Raw genomic sequence first — 24,164 nt, 5'->3', positions numbered from 1 at the left:
TTAAGAAGAATTTACAACAGGCAAAAATTAAGTAGAAAAAATACAAATTAACTTGCCTGTATGTATTTCTTTTCACAATTACTATGTAAATGGTCGGAAAAGGGAGAGGGTGTGTGGGGCAGGGAAGGGAGAAGGCAAGTGTGGGGTGAGGTCGGGTTTGAGATAAAAAGCATAAAAATAGGCACTTTTAGGGCCTTTGTTTCAAATGAAAAATGACAAGGACAAAATATATTATGGTAGGTAACGTGAGTAAGATAGGTGGTAAAAGTACCTTAAGAAGTAAGAGATTGCTGGGCATGTATACCACAAAAAATATTATGGTAGGTAGAATGTGAGTAAAATATATGCTCAAAGGACCTTGTTTTGAGTAACAGATAGTTTTGAAGTATGAGGTTTTTTGGCATGCATACAACAAAATATATTATGATAGGTAGAAGTGAGTTAACTAGGTTGTCAAAGGACCTTATTTTGAAGTAAGAGATTCTGAAACAAGGTGATCAAATGACCCTCATGCATAACAAGGTGGTCAAATGACTTTCTCTCGAATTAAGTAATGTACAACAAGTGTAATTTTATATTTCAAGATTTTATTTCTCAAACAAGGTCGTCAAACGACCTTCTCCCATAATAAGGTGGTCTAATGACCTAATTAGTATCTTTTTTTTAAATAATTGATTTTTTAAATAAATAATAATTAAATAATTTTTTTTTAAATAATTTTTTCTTTTAAACAAATATAAGGGGTTTTATCGAATCTTGATATTAGGATGCATACCTAATCTAATAACAATTGGATCAAGTCTAGATCGTGGTAAATCAATTTGATATACAAAATCTAAATAAACTTCATAAATGTAAGTAAATATAAAATATTGTAGATATCCCATTTTTGCAATTATCTGATTCTATAATATGTCATCTGATTGTTGTGTATTCCTAATGTTGAGCGTAGAATATGCAAAAAAATCAAAAGTACGCTTAACTTATAAATTACACACGCTTAGGATCGTCATATTCTCTACACTCAATTTAGCAAGTATGTATGATTAGAGTCGTCACATATTTCAATAACTTAGAGATTTCGTACGCTAAAAAAATAGGATCTCAAGACTTAGAAATAATCACATTGAAATCAAAAGAAATCTTTCAACCAAATTCATAATAATTGATAAAATGACCAAAATACCCCTAACATTCAACTTATACTTAGAAACCTTGTTTCGCTAGGAAAATGAAAATATAGGATAAAAGTAAGCTTTTTTATGACACTTATGTAGATCAATTAAACCTAGAGACCTTTTGACGCTTAGGAAAATCAAAATATTCACATAAAATATGCACTCAAGTTGGGAAAAAAAATTTATCACAAACAATAGTGGAATCTGTTCAAGCAAGTGTGGGACTAATCCCTGCGTTTTAGGGGAACAAATACTGCTCATTTTAAGAGCAAGACATTAAAGCCATGTGGATCCATACTTTAATTAATTAAGCAGTTAAATCCCTAAATGTTAGAGATTTCTATTGTGGATGGAGAAGGAAATTTAGTTTTTCTATAGAAAAATCAATCTGGAATTTCCCATAATCCCAAATGGACCAATTGCAAGGCAAACAGTTGAGGATACCCTTCATACACATGGTGTCCTGCAATTGGTAAATCCAGATACTGTGAAATCTCATATTGACATTTTTTTTTACTAAAAGAATCTAACGTCTAAGCCTTAATGGGGCTAATGTGTGGAGTTATTTACCTATAAACATGAAGACCAATAAAAGTGTGACGTCTAGCACTTGTTGCACCGCAATTAGGACTGAGGAATCGGTTTGTTGACTAGAAACCAATTATGGATCTTTGTTCAAACCATTATTCAAGCTGAAAGAAGAGGAACTGATCCAAAGAACCATAGTTACAATACTGAGATTTGGAGGTTCAGACTTCATCATCAAAATCTTCATTCAATTAATAGTTTGATAAAAAAAAATATGATTTCTAAAATGCAAGTGTTACTTTGAGATTTGATTTTGTATTTGGAATTATACCAATAATTCCAAATACAAAAGATGTGGTGGAGAGCTATGACGACCAATTTGTTTCTAAAACAGATCAAGTAATATTTTTTTTTCCGCAAAATCAAGTCGTTTTCTTGTACACTACGTGAAAATTGGAAAGACAAGAAAATTTGATGGGACAAGGCCGACAAATTTTATAAATCGAATATCGACGGTCATAGACAGTTGAAATTTTTTATGTTCCCCAATTCAATGGCTTAGAATCGTCGAATTTCTCCCATCCTCCATTAATTTAATGGTTCCGGCCCGTCAAAAAAAAATTGACACCTTGGACCATCGAATTTTATGCAAGTTGATGGTCTTGGGCCGTCAAATATGACTTTTTTTTCATGTTGTGGTAGGATGATCTATGTCATATACTTGTCAAAGTCTTGACACTTACTGAAGTTGAACTTTCCTTCCTCATCCCATCAAATTCTTGATGGTGTATCAGACTACTAACTCGGGCGTTCAAGTAAGCCTCACAAAACGATGTACTCATAAAGAGGAAGAAGAATAGTTTTCAACCCTATATAACTTTAGTTCGATAAAACTTGCCAATCAAGGCTTAGTTGAGTACTTGTGTAGATAACATGTTAGGATTGTTGTAACCATAAATGCACTATGGGATGGTTAGTGAAGTGTTTTCCCCATCAAATGTAATAAGTTACTTTACGCTTGACACCAAGTAACGAAGCCACATGTACGGAACGGAAACCATGTAATAGAAATTTATTCCAGTTTCTCTAACAAACACTCAAAAACTCAACAAATAGAGCGAAAATCTGATAAACCCTGCTTCCACTCTACCCACTAGTCATGAACAAGACTAGACCCCATTGCCTCTGACAATATTGCAAATCATATCCATTCTATGCATCCATGCGAATGATGCACCGAACACCCTCTCCTCTAAGCATTAGATCAAACGCTTTGTTGATTTCAGAGAAAGAGACTTGATGGGTGATAAAGTTGTCCAGGTCAATCTCCTACACGTTCATCAAACACAAAGAAGAATGAATACCGCACGCATTCTTATTATAAAAACAAATCAAAGTTCTTTGTACCAAACAATAAATGAAGTAAATTAGTTGGTTGGTGAAATCTATTTGATTAATTGGGTTTTCATCTCACCTTGTTCATGTATTTTTCCACAACAGCGGGAATATCGGAACGGGGTCTGAAGTTGCCAAAGAAGGTACCCTTGACAGTTCTCTCATTTAGAAAATTCATTGGGCTGGTCTTGAAGATGTCATCTTGTTTTGGTACACCAACAAGCACAGCAAGCCCCCATCCCTATATCGAAATATTCAGGATTTTTCAGATTGCAAGTCAATGTGTGAGATAATATTCTTCATTGTTTGGTAAGAAAAAAAATAAAATAAAATACATCGTGAACGCATTCAAATGCAGAAATCATGGCTTGGATGCTCCCAGTACACTCGATGCTACTATCCACTCCACCATCCGTCATCTCAGCAATCACCTGGTGGCCAAATACAAAATAGACTTAGATTTCACTTGAGGAAAGCGAGGCCTAATACATTAAATTATGATTTATGATAAGTATTTAGGGGGGGAAAACCTCTTGAACTGGTCTTTTATGGTCTTTCGGATTCACAAACTCCGTAATGCCAAACTTCCTAGCTGTTAGATGGCGCGTAAATTGTATAATCAAGAAGATCGAATATATAGTAGTTACAACAAAACCACATAATTGTATCCAATTATAGAATATAAATTCATTTACCTTCTTCAAATTTGTTGTGGTTCAGATCGACACCAATAATCCTTGTTGCCCCAGCAATTTTCGCCCCATAAGCAGCCTAATCGGTTAAACAATCATATCATTGTTTTTTTTTTTCATCAAGATAAGTAATAATAAATAAACACAAAAGGAGTTTCCTATGTAAATAAGAGAAATAATCTCACAGCAAGACCGACGGCTCCCAATCCAAAAACAGCTACTGTTGAACCTGGCTTTGGTTTTGCGACGTTCATCGCAGCACCCATACCTGAAACACAAAAGAGAAATAATGTCGAAATCAATAACAAAACATGTATTTTAAAAATATGCAAATAGAATTGAAATTGGATTTTTCATTTTTTTTCCAAACCTGTAGAGATTCCACAGCTAAGAACACAAACTTTGTCAAGTGGAGCTTTGGGGTTGATCTTAGCAACACATCCAGAGTGAACCACAGTGTACTCACTGAAGGTTGAGGTTCCAAGAAAATGCCCTATGGGTTTTCCTTTAATGGTGAACCTCGATTTGCCATCATTGATCATCACCTGTCTGTCGGTGTTGATTCTTAAGAGGTCACATAAGTTGCTCTCCTCTGATTTGCAATGGCGGCAATCTTTACATTCCCCAGTAAAAACAGGGAGGACGTGATCTCCCGGTTGAACTTCTGTGACTCCCTCCCCCACGCTCTCGATGATCCTGAATAGCGACAAAATTAAATAAACTTCATACATAGATGGAAACCAAGATTTAAAATTTTGTCTCAAGTAAAATATTATCTCAATTGGGTAAAAAATCAAGACTTCTATACCATGACCACTACGTGAAAAATGAAAAATTCGACATAAAAAATTGACGGGCCAAGACCCACGAATTTTAGAAAGTGAATTTTGACAGTTTAGGACCGTCCAAATTCTTGATGTTCCCATATTTAATGGTTTAGAACTGTCAAATTTCTCTCATCCTTCATTAATTTGACAGTTTCCGCCTATCGAAAAATAAAAATTGACAACGAAAAATTCGATGCCAATTCAACTTCTTGATCCGTCGAATTTGATGAAATTTGACGGCCCAAAACCCTCAAATTTGAGCTTTTTTCACATTGTGGACATTGATTGTTTTGAGCCAGGGTTTTGTTCCAAACAAAATTGAACAAACTACTAGTATGGATGGAAACCTACCAAGAAAATGTCTCAGAGTCAAAAATCAAGACTTCAATACCAAAAAAATACAAAACTATTTAATCAAAGTGATCCAAAAATAGAGATTTAAAATGTTCTTCATTACAAAATCAAGATTAAACAAATTACATACATTTATTTTTGCAAAGGGAGCGAGATTAGTGTTTGGTAATTAAAAAAGATTGAACATTTCATTGAGAAATTGTCTCAGATAGGACCAAAAGTTAAGAATTTAATACCGAAAACATTGAATGTTTTGGCCGGTTGTTACATAAATGTTTTGATACATTCTAAGATTGTAAGAGTTGGAAACTACGAACTAAATTAATCAAATTGTCCACCAAAAAATAAATAAATAACTAATAGAAATTTGACATGTTCTTCATTCCAAAACAAACAAAATTAGATGTATTGGAATAGTGGCTTCATAATAGTTCATACCCTCCAGCTTCATGGCCAAAGATGCGAGGAAACACTGGAGTCTGTCCCTGAAAGATTGAGAACCCATTTCGGTTTAAGTATCAATCCAATGTAATTGTAAAAAATACAAATATCAATTAAATTTGAATAGTTTCACTTGTTAAAATTGAAAAACTGTTTTTGTTACCTTGGCTTCCCAGAAGTAAACATCAGTGTGGCAAAGTGCGGTGTAGAGGATCTTCATGCGAACCTCCATTGCTTGTGGTGGTGCCACCTCCACTTCTTCTATCACTAGTGGCTTTCCTGCTTCCCATGCCACGGCAGCTACAACACACAACAATCAAAACCAATCAAAATATGTAATAATTCAAGATAAACACACACCCTATGAGAGTAACATAGAAAACCAATGAATCAGAGATAATTCAACTAGTATAGACCCAACAAAATTCAATAATAAACAAAAAACCCATTAATAATCTTATCAAAGAGGAACCAAATCTTAAAACTATTATAAAATTATTCCAAAAAAGAAAAATGTGACATAGAAAATTTGAAAGCAACACTACAAACAAGATTTCAGAAGGAAATGGGCTTAATTAGAACACATGAAACAATCCAAAAATCAAAGAAAAATAAAATAAAAACAGATTGATTGATGAAGATGGGTTACCTCTGCATCGAATGACTTTGCCAGCAGTGCTAGACATCTTTTCTTTGGACTTCGATGATGTTATTTGTACTTAGGTAGTAGTGTGATGAGACTGGTGTTTGTGGAGACGAGTATTTATACTTTTTTTTGGGACATAAAATTCGGGATTTAAAACATTTAAGGGATAATTACGTCTTTTAAAAATAACTGTCCTCAACAAATCGTTTTCTACCTGGCACACATCCCGATGTTTTAAACTCCAACAACAATTTGCCACGTTGATACCACTAAAGGCCGGTTCAGAGTTTTTTCTGGATAATTATCATCTATGCGAAAATTACGGAAAAAGCTTTGAAGAGGCTAGTCGATTGACACGTGGCTCTTTCCACGTTGTGGATTATTTTGACTTCTTCTTAGAATCCAGATCGTGTGCACCTCAACCACGTTAGTCACATTTCATGGAATTAAAGTCTAAAAATATGACTAATGTGTCGTATGTTGAGTTGTGGGAGCAGGATTTCAATTCTGCATGGGACGTACATAGGATCCGGACACATGCTTATCCAACTTGTTAAAAATGAATGGCAGAGCACCAAAATTTAAAAGTATAATTTAATGGTGAAAATTAGTTTTATATATATATATATATATGTTATAAAATTTTGTCCTCTACAACACTCGCAATGGATTATGTTTTGGAATGTCAAAAAGTGACCTAATCAAGAAATTTTCGTTTTAGCACAGTGGGTAGGAGATAAATTTTCTCTCTAATTGCTTACGTCAACTGTGCTATATGTCAAACGAGTGTTGGTTGAAAATTTGCTCACAACACTATGAGCAAAAAATCACTCTTGATATGTGACACGAATGACATCAGCAATAAAGAGAAATTCTCTCTTGCTAGCATGTTCTCTGCCAACATATTTATTTTTTAATATTTCAAATCTTATAAAGGGTCCACTACCTGAAAACTGAAAAATTGGACAAAAAAAATTGACAAATTTTAGAAATTGAATTTTGACGGTCTAGGACAGTCAAAATTCTAGATGTTCCTAGATTTGACGGCTTAGAGTTGTCGAATTGCTCTCATCATTCATTAATTTGATAGTTTTGGCCCGTCGAAAAGAAAATCTTGATAATGAAAAATTCGACACCAATTCGACCCTTTTGTTCGTTGAATTTAATGAAATTTGATTGCGCAAGGGCTGTTAAATTTGGACTTTTTTCACATCCAGTTAAATCCCTACAAGTTTGAGATTTCTATTGTGGGTGAAAATAGAGGATGCGCTATGTACACGTGGTGTTCTACAATTGGTCAATTCAGATGTTGTGAAATCTCATATTGATTTTTTTTTTTTTTTTTGACAAAAAATTTGGGGCTGATATGTGGAATTATTTATTGATAAACATGAAGCCCAAAAAAAATGTGACATCTAGCCCTTGTTGCACCCCGATAATGGATCTTTTCAAGTACATCAACATTGGAGTGCGCTTCAATTTTTGAGAAAAATTAAAAGTATGAGGGATGGCCAAGTTAGTGAGAGATACACTGCCAAAACAATTATTCAAGCTGAAAGAAGAGGAACTGATCCAAAGAACCATAGTTACAGTACTGTGCTTTGGAGGATCAGATTCATCATCAAAATCGACAAACAATTAATCATTCAGATTAATCAAAGATATGATTTCTAAGTGCAAGTGTTACTGGAGATCCATGCTGGCAATTGTTTGTGAAACAAATCGAGTAATCTTTTTTCACAAAATCAAGTCATATGCTTGTGTAGATGATAGGTTAGGATTCTTGTAGCCATAAAATGCAATATGGGATGGTTAGTGAAATGTTTTCCCCTTCAAATGTAATAAGTTGCATGTGCTCGAAAACCATGTAACGAGGCCACATATATGGAATGGAAATCATATAATAGAAATTTATTCCAGTTTCTCAAACAATTACTAGACAAACAGAGCGAAAATCTGATAAACCCTACTTCCATAATCTACCTACTAGTCATGAACAAGACTAGAACCCATTGCCTCCCACAATCAGATCATATCCATTCTATGCATCCATGTGAATGATGCACCGAACACCCTCTCCTTTAAGCATGAGCTCGAACGCTTTGTTGATTTCGGAGAAAGAGACTTGATGGGTGATAAAGTTGTCCAGTTCAATCTCCTACACGTTCATCAAAAACAAAGAAGAATGAATAACGCACGTAAATTTTTATAAAAACAAATCAAAGTTCTTTTAGCCATACAATAAATGAAGTAAATCAGTTGGTTGGTGAAATCTATTTGATTAATTGGGTTTTAATCTCACCTTGTTCATGTATTTTTCCACAACAGCGGGAATATCAGAACGGGGTCTGAAGTTGCCAAAGAAGGTACCCTTGATAGTCCTCTCAGTTAGAAAATTCAGCGGGTTGGTCTTGAACACATCATCTTGTTTTGGTACACCAACAAGCACAGCAAGCCCCCATCCCTGTATCGAAATATTCAGGATCTTTCAGATTGCAAGTCAATGTGTGAAATAATATAGTTTATTGTTTGGTAAGAATAAAATAAAATAACATACATCGTGAACGCATTCAAATGCGGAAATCATGGCATGAATGCTCCCAGTACACTCGATGCTACGATCCACTCCTCCATCTGTCATCTCAGCAATCACCTGGTGACCAAATCCAAAATGGACCATAGATTTTACTTCAGGAAAGTGAGGCCTAATACATTAAATTATGATTTATGTTAAGTATTTAAGGGAGAAAAACCTCTTGAACAGGTCTATTATGGTCTTTCGGATTCACAAACTCCGTAATGCCAAACTTCTTCGCTGTTAGATGGCACACATAAATAGTATAGTCAAGAAGATCGAATATATAGCAGTAACAATAAAACCACATAATTGTATCCAATTATAGAATCACTACCTCAAAAAAGGTAAAATTCGTTATTTTTACAGCATTAAACTCGGCAGCCCAAGTCTCACGTTTATTTGGGCCGGCCCAATATACTTAAGAAAAAAATTCGACAGCCCAACCCCAACGAATCACCGAAATTTTTATTAAAAAAAATAAATAAACAGACAAACCAGTCGACCTTCTTCACCATTTTCATTCTTAGCCTTCTCAGCCATCTCAGTGAAGATGAAACCAGCAGATCAAAATCTCTCATCGAAGAAGCTTTTTGTTTATGTCGCCTTTGGGAAGAAACGAAACCTCACATTCAATCGAAGAAGTTTTCTTCTCAGCCATTTTTATCGATTTTTGAGTTTGAAGAAGTTTCTTCCATTTCAATCGAAATAAAATATCCCTCTTGATTTGATTCGATCACTTTCACAATCAGGATTTGCGATTTCAATCACGATCTCTCGATCTCCCATTTCAACACCGAACGATCTCTCAATCGCACATTTCGGATCGATAACTCATTCGACAATGGATTTGTAATCTCTCAAAGCTCAAATCGAAGAAGAAATCAGAGTTCAAGTCGAAAACCCTAAGAACTGATGCTCACTTATCAGTGCCACCGATCAAATCACTCCAAATCTCATCTGTAAGTCTATTTCTCTCAAAAGCCCTAAAAAAAACTCCTAAAAAATCACTCTAGAATGCTAAATTGAACTTTAATGATCATGCTATTCATTTGTTCCTCTGTTCATGTTTGTTCCTCTGTTCATGTGTTGTTTCTTACCATGCTTGCTTGAAAGGTTCATGCATGAATCATGAAAATTCATAGAATTTGGCTAAGTAATGTCTCTTTTTGTTGAAAACAAATCCATTATAGAACCTACAGGTTTTTAGATGACTAAGCTTTGACATTGAACTCAATTAGATTTGTGATGAAGTATGAATTTTTAAACTTAGTATGTTACTGTTAATTTAATTTGTCTGAGTCTACATAAGAAGGAACAATGAAGTATGAACATTTCCAGAATTTGGATAAAAACATAAAGGGCTGCTTTTGGTAGACAACAATTTAAGGGTTTGGCAACCAAAAACTTTGGAGTGCAGTCTAATTCAACACTAAGAAGAATTAAGATGTTTAAAACAATAAAAATTTAGGATAAATAGTTGAAAAAATGTCCACATATTTGATAAGGAAATCTTTTCTATGTTCTGATGGTCTACATCACGATATAGATTGCGCTATCAAGGGTAGTAACCAATGGATAATATGGTAGGAGCTCATGGCCCTTAAATTCAACCAAAACAATTAGAAGCATGCTTATCAAAGCTTGTTTAAATTGTAATAGTAAGCCTTTTTGAAGTTGAATTATTTATTTTTTATTAATAAAGTTATATGGGGTTTGTTAAGATCATGGTTCAAACTCATCATTTGTGGAGATGAGTTTTGTGTCCATGCTTCAGATATTTAAAACAATTTTGGTGCCAATTGAAGTTCAATGACTTGTTATGCTTCATATTTGCCACTAAGCAAATCCTAGACCATCTGTTTGGTCTTTACCAAATAAACCCATTTTCCCTCATTGGTATTCTTTCTTCTTTTATTTATTTATTTATCCTAGACCATCTGTTCCAGCTATAAGCTCTTTGTACACAAAACACACAACAGGCTCTAAGTCTGAGTTTCGGGAACCATAGATTTGTAAGTCTCAAGATACATGACTGCACTTCACCATAAAAAAATAACCTCTATTGCTACATGATATGATTTATTTCTCACTTTTTATTAGCTTTGACATTCTTTTTGCGCTCTATAGTTTCCTTGCCTTTGATGTAGAATGTGCATGACTTGGTATTTTTTAACTTGTTTTCAGATTTACCTTGTACAAAACATCTGTGACTTCTAATTGGGCAAGATGTACGACCTTGGTTCCTATTCCAAGGTTTATCCTCTCTCTCTCTCTCTCATTAAGATTGTAGTGATCTCATGATGATCAAAATGCTGCATTTTTTTTAATTTCTTAATTTTTGATAATTATGTGAACAATCCAATTGGAGCCGAAAACTATAATAAAATCGATTTGGTGATGCTGCTTTCCCTAGCTCCTTGTATTTGTCATTTTGTTGATGCTTTCTACTGCAATTTGGTTTGCATTTATCATGCCAACTTGTTTTTTATAGTTATGTATGCTGTAGCTTTCCCCTGCAAAAAAAATTTGGGTTGATTTTGATTAAGTCACTAACTTATTTTTTATTTTTGGGTGCTTACATTTCAGCATGTATCCTCAATAATAATGTCATTTTCTCATCATGGTCCATGGGTTGTTTGCATTCTTTCGGCAAATGGCGCTATATCCAATGTAACACTCCGTCAAGCAGCAACGTCTGGTGGAACAGTAACTTATGAGGTTTGTGTGGCTATTAATTACCTTATTCCTGCCCCTTCATTCTAAGGCTTTTCTTTTTTGTAGAGTATATTCTCTTTGTATTTATATTTTAAGGTATCGTTGGCTAGCCTCAAAGGTACTCTACTAGCAGCATTACTGTAAAAGAAATTGTTAAAGTCTTTCCATAATTGAGTGTTGTATGTTAATTTGTATCATAAATTGTAAAACTGCTTTAATGCCTTATAAATTTCAAATATATATTTTTACTACTTTAGTGACTTGCAAATTACAAGTATAATTTTTCTTTTTAAGAAAAAAAAAAAAAAAAAAAAAACTTTCTCACAGATCTAGTGGAAGGTTTCTCCTTGTTATTCCTTGTGTAGGCATCAATGCTTTAATTATAAAAAAAGAAGAAGAGATAAAACTACATTTAGAAATTCTTATAGATACTTCACATACAACACTCAATTATGGAAACAGAAATTGGGATGCAGAACTTAACAACATCATCCAAAAGTCAGAACAATTTAACCCATATAAGCATTTTAGTTAGCTCACCTCATTGACATTCTAGAAGACTAGAACAAACATTTGTCAAAGATTATTGGTTATTTGATTAGCATTACGGCCTCCATATGACTTTGACATCATGTCAATACTTGCTTTTAAGGCAATCTATGGGAGGGCACCTTCCTCTTGAGGTGTATTGGTCGTCTTTGAGAGCAAAATCTCGCCTTGCAGACTCCAAACTCATTCTGAAATATTCGTTCATGTGGTAAAAATAATCTATTCCTTTGATCTCCAAGGCATGTGACCTTTTCCCTGCAGTCACATGACACCATAATGCTAATGGTACAACCACAGAGGTTGCCGCTTTCAATGAATGCAAAGGAATTTTCCATCTTGATCTTGTTTTTGAACAGGACATAGTTGTAAGCATTGATTTTAGTTAAGTTTTTCTCATTTTGTAGATTTGGTTGGTCTTCTCGACATCTAAGGCCTACTTACATTTGTTTGCCTTTACTAGTATCCTTTTCTTTCTATCTAAAAAATTTGAAGACACTTAGATATGACTTTGGACAGAACTGATGATAAAGATGATGATTTGCTTAGGCATGTTTTATCTTCTTCAGCCATTATAATGATCACATTATTTGTCGTTGAATCTATAGCCCAATTGTTCCTCGAATTGTACTAGCAACCACGAAGCGGATGTCACAACGAAACCCATGACACTTATAGTTATTCAAAAAATAAATAAATAAAAGGGTAAAGCTTAGTAGTAATTAAAATCATAATAGAGAGAGAGAGAGAGAGTAATTGAGTATTAGAGATAAGATTATAAGTACTACTTTTTTGGCAATTAATCGATACCCAACGCTCTAGTTTTAAGATTATAAGACCATTTTAAAACACCTAAAAATGCATCAATTTACTCATCACATGTCTCTTGACTGGACTTGGTAGGTTGCGGCTCCAACTATTCTAGTCGGCCAAAGATTTAAATGATCAACATTGTGGTTTGAGACTTTAACTAGAGAATCTAGAACCCTATTATGGGTTAGTTGACAAGTTTAATTGTAGCAACTTAAGTAGGATAAAGGATTTTGTTAATGCATCTATGAACCAAGTAGTTAGCTTTGGAGCTTTAAGATGAACAATCTCTCAAGGGAGATGTATGGTGGACAATATTGCTATGAATGTGTTGATGCAGCATTTTCCTAATTGCACTGGTAGCATAGATACATTTTACAGGACACAATGACACATTTCTTGAAATACATGATGTACATGATTGTGGTATTACACAATGACTCTCTGCTTTGTGAGAACTTGGCTTATGTTCTTATGAACTTTGTGCATGTGTAGGCTGTCAGGAAAGTACTCCCTGCACTGAATGGGAAACTGACCAGGATGTCTTTCCGAGTACCCACGGTGGATGTCTCTGTGGTGGATCTTAATGTGAGGCTGGAGAAGGCGGCCACTTATGACGAGGTCAAAGCTGCTATCAAGTAGGGATTGAAAATTATTTACTTCCTAAATTCCTTGTTGAAATAGTTAAAAGTGAATTACTATAAGTAGATGCCCAAGTACTATTAACAAAGATAGAAGCTTGGTAAATACTAGATCTTTGTGTTAAATTAGTATTTTTATTTTATATTTTAATATCATTTCTTTTTTGAGGTCTCAGGGAAGAGTCTGAGGGCAAGCTAAAGGGAATCTTGGGTTACACTGAAGATGACGTGGTTTCCACTGACTTTGTGGGTGACAGTAGGTAAGGACAAGCCTTTTTTTCAATAATTGAATTTTCTGTTTGGACTTTGTTGATAGCCTACTTGTCAACTTGTGTTTGTGGGCTTTTGTATTGTTGGGCAACCTGGACCCAAGTGATGGGTTATTCTTGCATTCTATTGTTCAATGGTTCACTTCATTCACTGGATTTGATGCATCACCTTTTGGCCCTTACATTGATATTCAAGATCAGTAACATTTGGTTCTTCTTGATGTTTTGCTAATAAGTTTCCATGTCCCTAGGAAGCTTTTTGGTGTTACCCATTTGAACATCATTATTTTTTCAGTGAATAACTTCTAAATGGATTGTGTATGAGTTATACATGAGCAACTCTTACTAAACAAAGTTCTTGCTCTAACTGCATCTCATGGTTTTGGATTTTTTACAGCTCCTCTTAAGCGCACAAGTAGCTGGTCTTTTGACGAAAAACTTCAAAACCTTGTTTCCTCATGTTTGTTATTAAAACCTTGTTTCTTGAATGGGTAATTTTAAAATAAAATACACAACAAAACCTTGTTGTACAGTCTAATGATTTGAATTGACTAATGATTTTGAGTTTCCTGAATACTCTTTTCTGTTTCATTTCTAACTTGCATTGTTCATTCAGGTTATAAAAAATTCCAGTGGTTGCAATCTTGCTGTTGATATCTGGAGTCTGGGATGTACTGTTTTGGAGATGGCCACTACAAAACCTCATTGGAGCCAATATGAAGGGGTCAGTGATTTGATATTAAGATTCAGCTTTTGAAATTTGACTCAAGTTTAATTGTTTCTTATATAACCGTAACCCTTACCGCCTGGTCCCCTAACATTTACATTTGATGTTTGGCCCAATCTGGTCAAAAGGTTGCTGCGATGTTTAAAATTGGTAATAGTAAGGAGCTTCCGGCAATTCCTGATCATCTCTCCGATGATGGCAAGGATTTTGTTAGGCAGTGTTTGCAACGGAATCCACTTCATCGTCCTTCAGCTGCCTAGCTTTTGGAGCACCATTTTGTGAAGAATGCAGCTCAATTGGAGAGACACGAGCCTTCAGAACCACCTCCAGGAGTTACAAATGGTTCAAGATCTATGGTATGATTAGATCTACTCATACACAGCACACAACTTATTTGTATTTCAACTACATTGTTGGTGTTTACTTTCAATCCTTAAAAGGCTAAATTTCTGCATGCACTCAATACACTCAACAATTGTACAAAGTCAGTGACTCTTTCCCATTTAAGTGGATAAACAAGAAGTGGAGGAAAGGATTTCATGTGACTTCAATGGCCACTGCTGGGAGCCGATGGGGTGTAAATGAATGTGAACATATATTGTGATGATAATAACTTGGGTCATCTCATCACTTGAAACTAGTTTCACAGCTGTAATACCCATTAAATTTGTTGATAAACACAATGATATTGACAAGTGGGGTTGATATTGACACAAAGCCTTATCTTATTTTATTGATATTGACAGAAAACTTATGTTGAACCAAGAACTAAGTAGTAAGAACTAAGGTTGAGAAAATTGATATTTCTGTTGGAAAATTTAAAGTATATAATTAAAACTTTCGAGTAACTTAGCTGAGTTTGGAGTATTCGATTGGATTCTTTCAAAATCTTGCAATTTGGATCCGATGACAGAATTCGATATTTCTTAGAGCAAAGAAGTAATGGATACTTGGGTAGTTGTGATTTCGTTGGGGAGAAACGTAGTAAAATTCATTTTTTTTCACCACACACCACTCTGTAATGAAATTTTTTTGTTAAAGAGACGATAGGAAACGTACAAGCCCAAGGTCAAGCAGACCGTATTCAAATGAAATAAGATAGAGAAAAACGTAGAACAATTTTTTTTATCCTTAATCATGTTCATGGCTATTGATTCATGGCCCTGGCATGGGTTTTAATTCATCTTTTTTGAAGCATTCCTTCTATCATTACTTTTTACATGTTTGAGGCTTCTTGGGCACCTAATGGCAAACAATTCTAGATGATGCATGATCAAACCAACAAACACATTTTCATTGAAGCTCCGTTGAGAAATGAAGATACTAACTGAACAATTGTCTTTCCCTCTTTGAAGATCTTCGCTTTCAAGGGAATATTAGTAATATGGTTAGCATGCTAAAATTAAACATGCAACCTTATTTGTGCCCTTTATTGAATTTTTTCATAGCACAATTGCAAGCCTAGAGGTTGTGATTTTTCATTTCTACAGAATGTTTGTACACATATATATGTTTGGGTTTCCTCTGAACTTTGGTTCTTGATTAAACCAGTCTTCGTGTATGCGGTTGTGTCTTGGTTCTTAGGATTAATTATCGACCTATAAATTTTATTCATTCGATAGAGTACTAATTGCTATTCATGTGTCAATAAGACTCCCCCCCCCCCCCCCCAACAACAAAAATAATAATAAATAAATAAATAAATAAAATAACGACATGGCTCTGAAAACTGCATAATCTGCTCAGTTTGTTGTAATGTGAGGAGACTGGCTTCATTATCCAGTATCATCCATATTAGATTTGATAGAATGAGTTAGTTATGTTCTGTTTTTACCTTTTTTGTTTGAACACACTCACATTATTATCTTCTATATATGTTGTTGTTAGCCTTCAGTTTCATGTGAATTATTATCTTGGAAGATTTCTTTTGTCATTAACATCCCGTTTGTCGATGCACTGGTTTTATTTGCACGGGTGTAAACTTCATATATAATTTCATGGCACACAATGATACAAAAAGCATAAGTACTTCAAGTTGTTTCATCCATCGGGCTGCAGATTCTTTCAGATTCTGAGAAGAGAGTCCATTATGATAGGCATCTATTCTCTCAAAGAAAGGTCGTGCTGAAGCATTCCAGACAAGGTTCATCTCTGTACACTTATGAATCTCATATAACTATGTCAAAGCAGATGGAAGTCGTCGAATGGCTAAAATGGTATAGATTTGCTATCAACGACATTTTGTCACAGAAGAAGGTGTTGGTTGGTTCAGGTTATTTTGATGAACTTGAGGGAGAATTTTATTCAGCTATACATGCGGCATATTACGGTCCTGTCATCGAGTCCATGGATCTTCTTCCAGACTCTTTTGAAGCTGAGGAGAGGTCTGTAAATGGAACACCTGAGGTGCTTCACTTAGTTTCAGGCCGCTATCTTTTTGGGATTGTATGCCTTGTCAATAAGCGTCCTGAATTATCAAATGCATGCTGTGGAAAATTAACGTCTTTTACATCTGTGGGCTCCGGCCTTTGTCAATATGTTAAGAATGTAAGCAGCAACATGAGTTCTGGATCATTGAATAATGCAGGAATGCCACAGATGAACGTCAAACATCATTTGGATTGTGCATCAGATGTTTATAAAGATTTAGAATTGAATATTTCTGGAAGAGTGGTTGCTGTGGCTAGTAGAATCCCTCCTAAAAGCTGTTGTAATGGAATTCAAAACGAAGATTCTCAAGATCACATACATGTTTTTCTTAGTTCACCTGAATGTCCAATGAACTCGATTTCGGGCAGTACTGTTGGATCAAGGAGTCTATTGGGAACAATAACTGGATTAGGGACCAACGCAGAAGAAGGGTCCTGCTTTGTCTATGATGACATCGGTACAAAAACTCATGTGGTTCTGAAACATAGAACGTTGCTGGTTTGTATAATTGCTCTCCTCAATATCTACGCTTTTCATCTTTGATCCCTGCTTGATATATGGGCCTTTCCAGTTATGTTTGTTTTCTTGACTGTTATTAATATTTTTTTTCCATTGTCTTCTATGATGGATTGTCCTTGAATAGCCGTTAATGGTTCTTTCCTTATTTTATGTAGATAATATTGAAACCAATCTCATGCAGTGTAAATACTTATTGGTACAACTCGGTTGGGTCTTTGAAGATGTTAATTCTAAAGAAGTTTGAACATCTTGTTCTCACTGAGATTTGCTTTTTCCCCCTTCTTGGTGCTCTTGGAGGTTTAAAATCAGTTGACAATTTTTCAAGAGGACCCAATTTTATTTTTCTTGATAAGTTTTGGTATATCTATTTTGATAAGACCCAAACTTCAACAGCATGTATGGTGAATTTTACTACAATTTCTGTACGTAATTTTTTTCCCTTCTTTTTGATTGGTATTTCTCTATGTAATCTTCTCCTGTTCATTTATGTGGATGGATGAGTAGGTTAAATTGGAAGTCAATAAATATTTGAACCCTAACATGGAGTAAAGAATATTTGACAGCTGTCAACCTCATATTTATGTGGCCTATTCGTCGTTCCATATTCACTAAAAAATGATCTGCAGTAGTGTCATCTTATACTTCTATTTATTAATGTTTATTTGTGACAAAATGGTCCTTCCATTGACATTTATGGTTCACTTTTATTTTCAGGTGAAACACATGCACTGGTTTCAAGTTGAAGACAAAGGTTCTGTCTGTGAATGTAGATGCAGCAGAGCCCGGTTACCTCCTAGCAAGTAACTCTCTCTCTCTCTCTCTCTGTGACTACAAACTTTCCATGCATATTCTTCACTTTTTCCCATAAGGATCATTCATTTCTTATTTGACTAATTACTGGCGGTGGAAGGTTCATTAGACATAAATAAACTAACACTATTCCCTTATACTCTTCAAAAACATATGAGCCTTCCCTGACACTTCTTGCATGGATTCATTTATGACAATAAGATGGAGCAAGGTTAAAACACTCATTCGAGTCTAAATGGCTTCGGTTATTGATCTTTGGTTGGCTCAATTATGCGGGTTCAAATCTTACCTTTGTTCTGTTGACATGCCTATTAATACTACTCACAAAGACTTTGTTTGTGTTGTATCCAAGTTGACATTGTTTTGGAGATGGGCTTTTTTGTTCTGTTTTTGTTTTGTGAATTCTAAGACATGGGGTCTTTTTGGAGTTTTGTTACTTTGTTCTGATAACAACCTTTCAAGGACTCTTGCTAGCCAGCTCAGTCCATACAATGATAATGTATGTTCTTTTTGTAGAATTGGTCAACAAATGTTCTCTTTCAGATGTTAGAACCTTGCATCTTCTTTTTGGTACCCTGTAGGGTCATGGGTGTGGTGGTATCTTCCAACAAGTAATCATGCCCATAAACCCCAATTTTGCATCTTATTTTAATTTTAATTTTTTACTCTGTAATTTAGTAACCATTTAGAGCAATAATGGATAGAGCTGGACCCTAAGGGACTTTACTTGATATTCTTTGTGATGAGGTGATTAGATGGCCTAGGAGCCACTGTCGTGTATTTTGATGGGCATGAGGTAATTTTCATAAATCTCAATTCTGTTTTAGCTGCATTTTTATTCTTATATATTTATGTTCTTTAATGCTTAATGTGATCTTTACATTTCAGATTTTTTTTTTCATTGTTTGTTCATCTGTTTTTGGATTGTTTTGCTCTCATGTTGCTCCCAATATTTGGTTTTTAACTTTTTTTGGGTGTTTTGTTTTCTTCTGCAAAATCATGTCTCTTCTTTTGTTTGTTGCTTCTGTAATTTGTTCTTAGTTACCTTGGCTTCTTCTGGTTGGTTTATTTTAAAGATGTTTTGGCCTAACATGGGTTTAAAGGAAAAAAAAATTTCAATTTTTCTTTTTGTTTTGTTTGTTTTTATTTCAATTGGATTGTAATTCAAGTAGAATCTTTTCTTTCTGCAATTTCACAAAAAATGGGGGTTAACTGAATGGTTGTTTTGTCTGTTATTTTGGAATTTATTGGTTTCTAACTAATCTTTCTCTATTTGTATTGGATCATTGCCTGCTTGTTTTGGTTAATTGTGAAAAGAAATCGTCTTTGTTGTATAAAATGAGTCCTGATTTGTTTTTAAACCAATTGAAGTTTGTATATAAGTAATTGTTGACTGTGATCCAATGATCTGAAGAATATCTGTGGGTTCAAGTCCAGCTTACCCACCAAATATATATATGGGGTTAGGTTATTTGTTTTGAAACTTTGGCTTATTAGCCTCGGGTGATGCTATGTGTACCAGGTTGTTGACTTTGGAAGATGCCTACTATGATGGCCAAGTCGAGATGATTATTGACAAGATGCTTCAGCATGTCCACATGCTCAGAGAAGGGTATGCTTGACTTCGTATTTTATTTTATATTTTAGTGATTTTGGCTTATTAGCTTTGGTTTTGAAAATTTTCCTTTTCGTTTATGAAACCATAAATTTCATATTTACATAGGTAAACTGAATCATTTCTTTGTAATCATGATTGTTTTAGATATATACCAAAGCAGCACTTGATTAGGCTAATTTTGCTTCACTTTTTGTCATTGGAATCATTGGACAAGCTGCTTTTACTGGGAAGTATCAATGGATGTTTTTAGATTCTTACCTTGCAGAGTGGAGTCCCATCGGTGTTGTTGACAATCAATGTGTTTTTGAGGTATTGTTCAGTGTTTTATTCAAAGCTTATTTATTGTATGAGTTCCCTTTTTCTTCTTGGGGTTTCAGAATGAATGTGGGATTGTTCGATTGATTGTATTTTGGGTGCATTTTTTATTTTCAAATTGATTTTCACTTAAATTGTTTAAATTTCACATGCATATTGTGTTTTTCGTTGCTGTCTATGGAGAAGTTTGGTTAATGGGCGTGCTCTTGGCATATTCTAGTTGAAGACGAGGGGCATTTGGGTCTTTTCATGTTGCTAGTTGGGGTCAAGGTCATTAATTTTAAAATATAGGGGTATCTCCAATATTCAGCAACATGGGAGGGGGAGGGGGGGGTAGGTGTAAAATTATTATTATTATTTTTTTCTTATAGTGATAGCCGTGACCGCAGTTAAAGCTCTAATATTTTTTTTTTATAAAAAAATAACTTATAGCGACGGTCGATGACCGTAGCTAAAGGCAATAGAGACCGTCGCTATATCCCTACTTTTGTAATTCGACAGCCTTTTAGCCGTCGAAATTGTGTAATTCGACGGTTTTAAGCCGTCGAATTGATGAAATTTCTGTGGTTTTAAACCGCCGAATTTTTTTTCGACAAGCCATAATTCGACAGCCTAATTCGACGGTCGAGGCTGACGAATTGTCACATAATTCGACGGATTTGGACCGTCGAATTTATGATATTTTCACGTAGTGAATATAAGTTCATTTACCTTCTTCAAATTTGTTAGGGTTCAGATCGACACTGATAATCCTCGAAGCCCCCGCAATTTTCGCCCCATAAGCAGCCTAATCGGATAAACAATCATCATTATATTTTTTTTCATCAAGACAAGTAATAATAAATAAACACAAAAAGAGTTCCTATGTAAATAAGAGATATAATCTCACAGCAAGACCAACGGCTCCCAATCCAAAAACAGCTACTGTTGAACCAGGCTTTGGTTTTGCAACGTTCAAAGCAGCACCCATACCTGAAATACAAAAGAGAAATAATGTCAAAATCAATAACAAAACTTGTATTTTGAAAATATGTGAAATTGGATTTTTCTTTATTTTCCAAACCTGTAGACACTCCGCAGCTGAGAACACAAACTTTGTCAAGTGGAGCTTTGGGGTTGATCTTAGCGACACATCCAATGTGAACCACAGTGTACTCACTGAAGGTTGAGGTTCCAAGAAAATGCCCTATGGGTTTTCCTTTAATGGTGAACCTTGACTTGCCATCGTTGATCATCACATCTCTGTCGGTGTTGACCCTTAAGAGGTCACATAAGTTGCTCTCCTCTGATTTGCAATGGCGGCAATCTTTACATTCCCCAGTAAAAAAAGGGAGGACATGATCTCCCGGTTGAACTTCTGTGACTCCCTCCCCCACACTCTCGATGATCCTGAATACTAACAAAATTAAATAGACTTCATACATATATGGAAACCAAGATTTAAAATTTCATATCAAGTGAAAAAATATCTCAATTGGGTCAAAAATCAAGGCTTCTATACCACAACATTGAAAGTTTTGATCCATGGTTTTGTTCCAAACAAAATTGAATAAACTACATGCATAGATGGAAACCTATCAAGTAAATGTCTTTAGACAAAAATCAAGACTTCAATACCAACAAAATACAAAACCATTTAATCAAATTGATCTAAGAATAGAGATTTAAAATGTTCTTCAGTACAAAATCGAAATTTAACAAATTCCATACATTTTTTTTGTGCAAAGCAAGCGATATTAGTGTTTAGTAATTAAAAAAGATAGAAATTTTCATTGAGAAATTGTCTCAGATTGGGACAAAAGCTAAGAATTAAATACCGAAAACATTGAATGTTTTGGGTGGTAGTTTCATAATGTTTGGTACATTGTAAAAGATGGAAACTACGATATAGATTAATCAAATTGTCCAAAAAAATAGAAATTTAACATGTTGTTCTTTATTCCAAAACAAAATTAGATGTATTGGAATAATGATTTCATAATAATTCATACCCTCCAGCTTCATGGCCAAAGATGCGAGGAAACACTGAAGTCTGTCCCTGAAAGATCGAGAACCCATTTTGGTTTAAGTATCAATCCAATGTAATTGTGAAAAATATAAATATCAATTCAATTTAAATAGTTTCATTTGTTAAAATTGAAAAAGTGTTTTTGTTACCTTGGCTTCCCAGAAGTAAACATCAGAGTGGCAAAGCGCAGCATAGAGGATCTTCATGCGAACCTCCATTGCTTGTGGTGGTGCCACCTCCACTTCTTCTATCACTAGTGGCTTTCCTGCTTCCCATGCCACGGCAGCTACAACACACAACAATCAAAACCAATCAAAATATTTAATAATTCAAGAGAAACACACACCCTATGAGAGTAACATAGAAAACCAATGAATAAGAGATAATTCAACTAGTATAGACTCAACGTATTTCAATAATAAACAAAAACCCATTAACAATCTCATCAAAGAGGAACCAAATCTTAAAATGATCCAACAAACTATTATAAAATTATTCCAAAAAAGAAAAAAGTGACATAGAAAACCAAAATTTGAAAGCAACGCAACATACTAGAAATCAGAAGGAAATGAATTTAATTAGAACACATGAAACAATCCAAAAATCTTAGAAAAATAAAATAAAACAGACATATTGATGAAGATGGGTTACCTCTGCATCGAATGACTTGGCCAGCAGTGCTAGACATCTCTTCTTTAGTGGTAGTGTGATGAGACTGGTGCCTGTGGAGATGAGTATTTATAAAACATCTGCTTTTATAGTTTCAAACAACGAAGCAGGTCAAACATGAACTACTTTCTGACAAAATTCTGTCCCAATAGAGTGATAAATATACAGCCTCACAAACGTGGCAAATGGTTCAAGGAATTTGATTTCTGCATAAATAGCAAAATCAGCAAGTCATCTTACTAGCATTTATGCAAAAATCGAATTTCACACAAAAATGAACAATAGCGAGTTAGCTTGCTGACCGAACAGTCTCATACACCAATGCCATGCCAAGAATCAACTCGAATCCAAATTTCTCAATTTGCAATGCAAACAAGTATCGGATTCATGATTCAATACTGAGAAATACCTGATATACTAATCGCCACAAAGATTGATGCAAAATTTGTGATTGATGATCTAGAAAAATGAAATTGGATGATATGTAAGAGGATCAACCTCTCCTTTTATAGATGCAAACATGTAGGTTAGAAAGTTTATCCAAAAGTTTCATTTTTAGATGGAAATTTCCTCATCCAACACGTAAGATTTCTTCTTTCTTTTTATGGAAGAGAATCATGTGAGAATATTTTGATGCTCAACTTATAGAATTTTCTTTACTCCTTTAGTTAATTGTCATTTAAAACAAGATTTATTATGTTTCCATTTTGGATGGGATTCCCATATTCTTAGAAACCATCATCGAGATGCTGACTGCTTGCGTTTTTGTTTAATTTTCTTAGAAGTCTTTCTGTTAATGTTGAAGATTTTTAAACTGAAAGTTTTTTGCCCATCATCTAGTTTTCTTTTGTTTAAAAATTGTTTAGGGTTATTTCGGTTAAGTTTCCGTTGTTACAAAGTTAGGTGGGGACAAATAATTATGGCCCCCACAATTTTTAAATTATTGTTTAAATTTTCATTCTTTTTCAAATCCTTTTAAAATTTAAGTTTATCTTTTTTTTTTTATTATTATATGTTTTATTGTTCAATTTTTAATGTTTTTATTATTTTTATTTGTTAAGATTTTCAACTCTTTAATTAATGTTTATTTGTTAAAAAAAAAAAAATTATTTTAATATTTGAATTTTTTTTTTCGGTTTCATTTTTTATTTTTATTTTTGGTTGTTTAGATTTTTGTGGTCAAGGTTTCTTGTTTGTATGTCTTGTTGATTTTTTAATGTTTGAATTTTTTTTTTTTTTTTTATAATTTTAACATATTTTAAGTTGTTTTCTAGGTTAAGGACATTGCTCATAATTTTTGGATGTATTGAAATTAGATTTTCTTGAAGATTTTTTTAAAGATGTCGGTTTCAGATTCTTCATGGTTTTTGGATGTAGAGAATGATAGTAGGTCCCATGAGGGGCATTTGGTAATATTGAAAAGTTTTCGTGAAATTTGTGGAAAGTGA

The 24,164-nt window shown here is 34.3% G+C and overlaps 4 protein-coding genes across 8 annotated transcripts; 2 read left to right on the top strand and 2 right to left on the bottom strand.

Moving 5' to 3' along the window:
• Positions 1-2,753: 2,753 nt before the first annotated feature.
• LOC147406594 (alcohol dehydrogenase-like) lies at positions 2,754-6,216 on the bottom strand. Its single transcript, XM_086434709.1, has 10 exons — positions 6,065-6,216; positions 5,579-5,715; positions 5,413-5,459; positions 4,164-4,489; positions 3,979-4,061; positions 3,797-3,872; positions 3,632-3,693; positions 3,437-3,532; positions 3,181-3,342; positions 2,754-3,035 (listed from the first exon to the last, which is right to left on the bottom strand). The coding sequence occupies exons 1-10, from the start codon at positions 6,099-6,101 to the stop codon at positions 2,919-2,921; spliced, it is 1,143 nt and encodes a 380-aa protein (XP_086290835.1). The 5' UTR covers positions 6,102-6,216; the 3' UTR covers positions 2,754-2,918.
• Positions 6,217-7,944: 1,728 nt separating this feature from the next.
• Positions 7,945-23,205, bottom strand: LOC147406591 (alcohol dehydrogenase 3-like). Of its 2 annotated transcripts, none has more exons than XM_086434706.1 (11): positions 23,126-23,205; positions 22,699-22,769; positions 22,197-22,333; positions 22,031-22,077; positions 21,103-21,428; positions 20,929-21,011; positions 20,751-20,826; positions 8,815-8,876; positions 8,619-8,714; positions 8,364-8,525; positions 7,945-8,219 (listed from the first exon to the last, which is right to left on the bottom strand). In XM_086434706.1, the coding sequence occupies exons 2-11, from the start codon at positions 22,733-22,735 to the stop codon at positions 8,103-8,105; spliced, it is 1,143 nt and encodes a 380-aa protein (XP_086290832.1). In that variant the 5' UTR covers positions 22,736-22,769; positions 23,126-23,205; the 3' UTR covers positions 7,945-8,102. The 2 variants fall into 2 exon arrangements, with proteins under 2 accessions (XP_086290832.1, XP_086290831.1); XM_086434705.1 differs by lacking the exon at positions 23,126-23,205 and adding an exon at positions 23,019-23,037.
• LOC147406593 (glyceraldehyde-3-phosphate dehydrogenase, cytosolic-like) lies at positions 9,169-14,644 on the top strand. Of its 4 annotated transcripts, XR_015176503.1 has the most exons (7): positions 9,201-9,598; positions 10,824-10,892; positions 11,226-11,357; positions 13,206-13,348; positions 13,528-13,611; positions 14,237-14,344; positions 14,476-14,492. XR_015176503.1 is itself a non-coding variant. In XM_086434714.1 (6 exons), exons 2-6 carry the CDS (start codon positions 10,866-10,868, stop codon positions 14,241-14,243), a joined length of 393 nt encoding a protein of 130 aa, XP_086290840.1. In that variant the 5' UTR covers positions 9,201-9,598; positions 10,824-10,865; the 3' UTR covers positions 14,244-14,407. The 4 variants fall into 4 exon arrangements, 3 of the variants coding, with proteins under 3 accessions (XP_086290839.1, XP_086290840.1, XP_086290838.1); XM_086434714.1 differs by lacking the exon at positions 14,476-14,492 and having other exon boundaries at positions 14,237-14,407; XM_086434712.1 differs by lacking the exons at positions 14,237-14,344; positions 14,476-14,492 and adding an exon at positions 14,608-14,644 and having other exon boundaries at positions 9,297-9,598.
• LOC147406592 (uncharacterized) lies at positions 14,608-20,354 on the top strand. Its single transcript, XM_086434710.1, has 5 exons — positions 14,608-14,703; positions 16,406-17,275; positions 18,011-18,096; positions 19,629-19,718; positions 19,869-20,354. Exons 1-5 carry the CDS (start codon positions 14,701-14,703, stop codon positions 19,972-19,974), a joined length of 1,155 nt encoding a protein of 384 aa, XP_086290836.1. The 5' UTR covers positions 14,608-14,700; the 3' UTR covers positions 19,975-20,354.
• Positions 23,206-24,164: the final 959 nt, after the last annotated feature.

This window comes from Akebia trifoliata, chromosome 3 (assembly GCF_017979445.1).
Source record: "Akebia trifoliata isolate Shusen 1 chromosome 3, ASM1797944v1, whole genome shotgun sequence".
NCBI classification, from domain to species: domain Eukaryota; kingdom Viridiplantae; phylum Streptophyta; class Magnoliopsida; order Ranunculales; family Lardizabalaceae; genus Akebia; species Akebia trifoliata.
This window is presented reverse-complemented; position numbering and strand designations above follow the sequence as displayed.